At 36.2% G+C, this 7,519-nt stretch overlaps 1 protein-coding gene across 3 annotated transcripts; it reads right to left on the bottom strand.

Annotated features, from left to right (window-relative positions):
- Nucleotides 1-2,771: 2,771 nt before the first annotated feature.
- LOC110780600 (40S ribosomal protein S20-2) lies at nucleotides 2,772-5,114 on the bottom strand. 3 transcript variants are annotated; one of them, XM_021984956.2, is made up of 4 exons: nucleotides 4,957-5,114; nucleotides 4,763-4,879; nucleotides 3,601-3,714; nucleotides 2,772-3,167 (listed from the first exon to the last, which is right to left on the bottom strand). In XM_021984956.2, exons 2-4 carry the CDS (start codon nucleotides 4,869-4,871, stop codon nucleotides 3,025-3,027), a joined length of 366 nt encoding a protein of 121 aa, XP_021840648.1. In that variant the 5' UTR covers nucleotides 4,872-4,879; nucleotides 4,957-5,114; the 3' UTR covers nucleotides 2,772-3,024. The 3 variants fall into 3 exon arrangements, with proteins under 3 accessions (XP_021840648.1, XP_021840649.1, XP_056696033.1); XM_021984957.2 differs by having other exon boundaries at nucleotides 4,763-4,876; XM_056840055.1 differs by having other exon boundaries at nucleotides 4,763-5,075.
- Nucleotides 5,115-7,519: the final 2,405 nt, after the last annotated feature.

The raw sequence follows: 7,519 nt of genomic DNA, 5'->3' as shown, positions 1-7,519 counted from the left end.
AAATCGGATTATCATGCTAGGTCCCTTAATGCTATTTAAATCAGATAATCACGATCGAATTAGTATTATATGTTGCATATTGCTAAAATCAACTCAGATTAGTTTAATAGTTAACGCATGTCCCTTCAATTATTTATGCTGATCTAGTAAGGATATCCTGCCTCTGGAGTTATCGACGAGCGAAGTACTCCTCTCGGTAGTTACAGTCCCCCGAACCCTCAATCTCTACCTTGCGGGTGTATGTTGAGAGATCCCCACACCAGGGATCACAAGGGAACCTACGGCCGTCGTGGTCAAACATAATTGCACTCCCTTTATGTCACGATAACCGGGTTTTGTCAGTTTTTCTCATTGTCGTTAAAAACTGAATGGCGACTCCTATATTACTAGTCAATTGGGTGTATACTCACAGGAAATCCAATTACACTTGATTGAATAAAAAGAATCGTCACACCCACGAGGGACAAGGTCACGCATTAGCCTCGCGCTTTTTCGGCCCCCTCACACGGGGGATTACAGAAGATCCTTTAAAATAGATTATATCCTCGATTTTAGCATCATCAACTATTTCTCCTTTCCTTTTTTGAGGAGTCTTATCTTTGGAACCTATTGGTCTTCCAAGCTTCTGTCATGCTTTATACTCATTAACAACTTCATTTTAACCTTACGGGACCTGCATTTTAATTGGAGCATTTACAACCGACATATGTGGCTTAGCCACTCTTTTGGGTCAGTAATAGTGTTTGGCAACCGATTTGCTAAACTTTGTAGATGAATTATCTTTTGAACTTCTAGTTCACTTTGTTTAGTAAGAGGATCAAAGATGAGACAATGATAATTCATTCCAACTAATTTCTTTCTCCAACTGTTTGTTTTCTCCCCCTAAACATGGAAAAAGTAACTCATTAAAATGACAATCAACAAAGCTAGCCTTAAATAAAAACCCTTGTGGTTGGCTCAAAATATTTGATTATTGATAGGGAATAAAATTCAACATATATTCCCAACCTCCTTTGAGGACCCACCTTGGAGCGTTGTGGTGGAGCTATAGGAACATAAACTAAATCCAGAAATTCTAAGATGGGATATATTTGGTTCTTGACCAAAAACCGATTGTGATGGCGAGAACTTATGATAATTTTTGGCCTGATGCGAATTAATGTTGTTGCATGTAGTATAACATGTCCCCAAGAGGAAATTAGGTGTTAAGACTTCATTAGTAATGGTCTATGAATCAACTGAATGGGGCATGTCGACTGAATGACGACTCCCACATACTAGTAAAAAGATGCTAACGCCCACAGTTAGTTCCGCTCTTATACTTAATAGGATTGCCACATCCAGAGGGAAAGTCGTTCGAGCCGTTTTCTTAGGAAATGTGCGCTCATCCTTTTTCGACCCCCTCACAATACCCGCTTAATTTTTTTTATTTAGCAAACATCTGACAACAAGTATTACCAAAATTTAGCTTTAAAAAACACGTTACAATTAAAAATAATATATATAATGGGGAAAATAAAAATTCCAAACACATTAGAAAATATAATTCAATTTAGATTTCTTTAAAAGTTTCAATTCGCGTAGGAAAGGATACTCGAGTCGGTTTGGCGGGTAAAAAGCAGCGCGGGTCGGGTTGGCGGGTATGAACGGCGTGTGTCGAGGCGGCAGGGATGGGGCATGTCCTACACAAAATCCACAACCGCCTCATGGTAGGTACATTTTTTATACTCATCAGTCATCACCCGCCAAACTTATCCACCCCAATAAAACTCGCCCCACTAACATCCCTATGAAGGAGTAGAGTAACGACGTGGTAAAGTTACTAAGTACAAACCCTAAAAAGAAGGCAACGTTTTTATCATGTGTCGGATTAGGACTCAGGTGGGACCCTGTGCGGACTCCAAACCCCACCCACCTCTCGTTCGGATTCATATGTTTTTAATCGGATTCGCACTTTTTTTAATCGGATTTGGATCGGACTATTTCCTTCATATCGGGTCCTTCGGATTCGAATCTGATTGCCATCCTAGTTGCAACAGGTTCTGGTTCTTATTCCGATTTCCAAGAACTTGTTGCAATTTCGACTACTGAAATTTTGAATGAAACCTTGTTATACTGAAGCTCCATTCTATTGGACTTTTTTTTATGGACTTATATTATCAGAACTTAACTAAACTTAACTGTAATTTATTGTATTTGGAAAAAAAAAAACTTATCTATGTATGAATATCTGGAAAAAAAAAATTAATTTTTTTTTGAATTTATCTAAACTTATTTTGTCTTAAATCAAAATAAATCGAATAGAACAGAACATCACATTACTTAAAAAAAACAGGGAACCAGAACTAAAATCTATTGCTACAAATAACAAATACTCAATTTGTTATCTAAACAAGGAATCCGGTTTTAGAACAAGTGCTTAGGGTACCAAGAGTTTTTGCTCACCCCAAAAGGGTCATTAAATCACCATCCTGGTCTCGTGATGTGTCAGAGCCAAACTTTGTACCTCTTTTATCACTGTCATGATATCGTCGTCAACAATCACTCTTACTCTTACTCTTACCATGGACATCCATCACACCTGCCTCCAACCCAAACCCCCCAAACCAAGGCAACCAGCCCCGTACCATACAACACCTGATTTGCATGAACACATAAGTTTTAAGAAACAAAACTTTACAAACGTTCGCATAAAACATACCTAAAAGAAAATCTATATCTCCTCCAACCCGTTCAGGAGGAAAAAGTGACACCTTCACAAGGGACAAAGCTTTAGGATAACCAAGAAAACTACTGAAATTTCTGGCATTCGTAAATACAATCATGAACCACCAGCCGAACCCAAAAAATTTATAACGTCACTCAAATTGATAAGTCCTACTGATAAAACATTAACAAATAACAAGTCTTGTGCTCTTAGATAAAAGAGAAGAAAGCTCTCAAAACAAACAATTACTATCCCCAAAATTCTCAGTAAGATAACACCAAACGGGACTACCAACATCCCAACCACAGTTGGCATGTCTAAGAGTCCGCTATAGTAACCTCAACCTCAACGCCAGGTTCAATGGTGATGGAAGTAATCTGCTTGACCACATCTGGGGAGCTGAAGAGGTCAATTACTCTCTTGTGAACACGTAACTCGAATCTGTCAAAGGTGTTGGTTCCTGCATCAAAAAGATATGCACGGTTGAATTCAATGAAGCTTATGTGCAAATAACAGTGGAAAAAGATTCAGCATTCTGCATCTACTATCCACTAAACCCTAACATAAAAAAATCACTAGGTATCTCCTTACATCTCCTGCACAGACGACCAACTGACAAAGCCTAGACCAAAATACAGATTCATGAGTTTGCAGGGATGATATCAAAGCCACAGGATTAAGTTATCCTTACTGCATGAGGCATACAAAGAGAAAACAATACTGTAATAAACAGCCAACTTGTGTTCCATATAGCTACAACAGTTTTCCTCTCATGTGAAACCGAATAAGTACGGGATTGAGGATTCTTCATAAGAAACTCATCAATTACCAACAACCATTACAAAGAATTCTAATAAGCAATACATGGTACATTTTCATCAATGTTTACCTACCTTCACCACAAGGAGACTTCCTAGTTGTAATCTTCAGAACCTTGGTTGGCATCCTGACAGGTCCCTTGACCCTCAGGTGTTTGTCCTTTGCACCCCGCACAAGATCAGCACAAACTATTCAACATATTAAGACAAGTCAAAGAATTTTTCATAACATTCACTTCAACACAGAAACAAATTAATTTTTACAAAAAACTTCTCCAATCAACAACCTCCTTTGCCCAAAACAGATGGCCAAAAATAAAGCAAATTATAGAAACGAACTCGGCCAACTCACCCAGTCTCATCAAAAGCTTCAACTCTTCAAGGAGGTACATTCTAATTTATCAAAACTTATTTTAGTCATAAATTTTACCAAGGTGGTCCTTATTCTTCCTGAACTTTTCTTATTATCTAAACACATATGGACTTATCTAAGCTTATATGAACTTAACTGAATGGTGAGCTTAAGTGAACTCATATTAAGTTATTTTTCATGAAATACGAAATAGCTCCTAATTGTTTCCATTAACTCAAGCATTGTTTAACTCCTATAACAACTACCTAGTACAAACCCTGCACTTGTTCGTGAAGAGGCATGGGCCATTTCCCAACAACCCGGTGTTAGACTAGTTACCGTGGCAACCAACGTATGTAACAAAATCTGAGACAGAAACCCCGAATCGCCCCTGTCAAACCCATATTACAAAGATGCCTCACATTCATTCACAGCAATTGTTCATGTCGTGCACCAAAATAATAAGTACAAGAGTAAAAAACCATCCCGAATCTATTCTTTCAAGACATGTAAAAGAACATGATGTTAAGTACCACATTACACCAAAAGTTTATTCAGTTCCCCACTACAGAAGGAATACCTCCATCAACAACATCCCGATTTATAGATCATTATAGTTTATCAGGTAGAATCTTAATCAATTTTCATCCGAAACCCCCCACAAAATTAAACTACAGCATTCATATTGGATAACACAACAAACATTTAAAGCAATAAGTTAAATCCCAAAACACTCCAATCCTAAGCACTAGTCTAACACATTACACCTTTCTGAGTACAAATTGAAGAAATCTAAAACAGCCCTCATAATTGAACAAAATACAAGAACAAATTGAAGAAATCTGAAACAAAAAAATAACAAATCGAGAAAAATAAATGTGATACCTTTCTCGAGATTCTTAACATCCTTCGAAGAAAGGGTAATTCTAATCTTGTGAGTGGGTTCTTGTGATTCCTCCACTCCCGGCTTTGTTGGCTTCATTGGGTACGCCATTTTTGCTACTAAGAGCAAAAAGAAATTGAGAAAGAACAAAGATTGAAATCAACAGCGACTGCGAGAAGATAGATGAAAGGAGCACCTGAAGTAGAAAATGCGTGCGACGGTGCAAAGGGAGAGCAAATCAAACTTCGGCGGCTTCGAGCTCTAGCGAAATACAGGCAGCAGTTTGTAGTGATGAACTGTTGTTTATATGATGGGGCTTTTTTTAGGGTTAGCTTGAACAATGTATTACTCGATTATGATTAAAAGTCGAGAGAATTTGTTACTCCCTTTATCCCTTAATACTCGACCTGTTTTGATCGAATACGGTTGTCAATGCACAACTTTGACCATCAATTTTTTAACTACCGATTATAAAAACTTATAAAAATATTAATATTTTGAAAATATATGTTAAGATGAAGCCAACAATATATTATATACTAATATTTGTTTTCATATATTATAAATAAAATAGGGTCAAAGTGAATTATGTGAATAGTGAAAAAAGTCAAAACAGGTCGAGTATTAAGGGACGGAGTGAGTATTGCCATTTAACATTTATTATTATTATTATTATTATTATTATTATTATTATTATTATTATTATTATTATTATTATTATTATAACGTGAATTATTATTATTATTATTATAACAATAAATAAAATGCTAACAAAGTCAAATATTTTACAAATAGTTAGTGGGAAGCCGAGATACAATCTGGGCCCCCACTCCTCTACCTATAGCAAAACCTATTTTGGTGAAAATATAAGCAGCAACACGAGCTCCAATGTACTGTGTCCTAGAAAACTTCTGAATCCGCTTCAACAATGCAACAGCATCCTTATCCAGCTCCCCCAAAGAAGAGAAAGAGAACGGAAGAAAGTCATAACCAATGGCCCTGCAACATGCTTCGTACTTGACCCGCTTCCGAACAGCCGCATCAGTCACAACCCGGCCAGGAGCAAAGCCAGACAACCCAGACTGTGTCAAAGGAGATGATCCCGTCAAGTCAACACACACATCACAGCCCCGACCCCAAGAGTAGAGCAACACGTCTGTTGGTCGAAGAGCTCCATCGTTCCCTCCAGAGAGACCAATATCAACCTCTTTCCACGCCGAAATCCCAGACCGATAAATCCCAGACCAATTATTATTATTATTGTTATTGTTATTCGTAGTTTTGACTTTTGATAGTCCGTGATATACACGAGTTTCGTTTTATTATTTACAAAATCTTGTTTATAATGGTTGTACAGTAAATTAATGTACACCAAGCCTATTTTAAGTAAGTCCATTGTTCTCACACGTGTAAGTCCATTTGATTATTTATTTTTTTATTTCGAAAGGGGGTTTGGCTTCCTCTGTCACTCGCTCTTTCTCTCTCTTCAACCGTGTTCCCTTCTTTTCTCTCTCCTCTCTCTTTCTTCTGCGATTCCTTCTGCGATTAGGCTGTGTTTACCTTGATTGTTCATCAAGGTTAGTTTTCTTCATATTCTCTTCGTCTATTTGTTTTTTGATATTTAGGTTTTCTACTGGATTTATTCTGCGAATTATGTTGATCGAGGTTTTGTTTTTCTGTGTTCGTGTTGTTGCGATTTTGTTTTTGTGTGTTTTGATTTAGGTTTTTATCGATTATAGTTATGTCTACATCAAAATAGACATAGATTTACGATCCCTTATTCAAAATCCAATATTTCTCTCATATGCATTATATTTCGGTTCCATCATCTACCGGTATCATCCAAAATTCTTCAACAATATTTTGCATGATATTCATCAATGATATCTGAATACTTATTCAATAGGTACCATTCATTTTTTCTCACGGGCCATCTATTATTTTTCAGATATCTATACCACTTCGAGGGTATTTCATACACTATATAATTAATAGTGTTTTCTTTATTTTCAAAAATATCATCAACTGCATTAACTTGCCATCATTTTCATATAATCACTATGTTGGAACCGTATATATAATCTACACTTCAGGTGTAGAGATTTAAATAAATATTGGCAAGATATGTATTTCTCAACACCTACTATATGTAACATCGAGCACTATGACTATCATACACCTTTATGCCTTTGAACATGTAACAATTTAACACAATCAAGTCATAGATATTTATGTCCAAACATACTTCGAGGACATAAAGCTGGCATGTACACTTACTCATATGGGGATCAATTTATTATCTTTCAATTTTGCCAACTTATTCTTGCTCGTCTCCCCCTAAGTTGGGAAAATATTTTCAATATGTTATGGGGCATAAAAAATTTCACGAACTAAATAATACACTTTTCAACCTGTATTTTGATAAATATTACATACTTTTGTTCACTTTTGGAGATCAACGTTGATTTTGGGGAGTAGATATAATATGCAGTTGTTTTCTTCATATTTTCTCTTTTCGTGCTGACGTATGATTGCCCCGATCAGGAGATTTATGATGCTTATTTATGATACTTAAATCAATCACAAAATACTTGTAAACTTATTGGTGATATTCAAGTCACCTACTATCATTCTGGTGAACTTCAGGTAATTTACTATCATGGTGAACTTCAAATCACCTATCATTATACAATTTTTCAAAATCATTAATATCTCTTGTATTTATTTTCTCAATCGATTCATTATAACTATTCGATTGA

Source organism: Spinacia oleracea, chromosome 3 (genome assembly GCF_020520425.1).
Source record: "Spinacia oleracea cultivar Varoflay chromosome 3, BTI_SOV_V1, whole genome shotgun sequence".
NCBI lineage: Eukaryota > Viridiplantae > Streptophyta > Magnoliopsida > Caryophyllales > Amaranthaceae > Spinacia > Spinacia oleracea.
The sequence above is the reverse complement of the archived record's forward strand: the minus strand, read 5'-3'. Positions and strand labels throughout refer to the sequence as shown.

Excerpts from the sequence above, each read along its gene's own strand:
- LOC110780600 (XM_021984956.2), bottom strand. The coding sequence starts at position 4,871 with ATGGCGTACCCAATGAAGCCAACAAAGCCGGGAGTGGAGGAATCACAA. Across the intron at positions 3,715-4,762 it reads TGTTAAGAATCTCGAGAAAG|TTTGTGCTGATCTTGTGCGG; the intron begins GTATCACATTTA and ends TATGTTGAATAG. Across the intron at positions 3,168-3,600 it reads GAAGTCTCCTTGTGGTGAAG|GAACCAACACCTTTGACAGA; the intron begins GTAGGTAAACAT and ends TTTTTGATGCAG.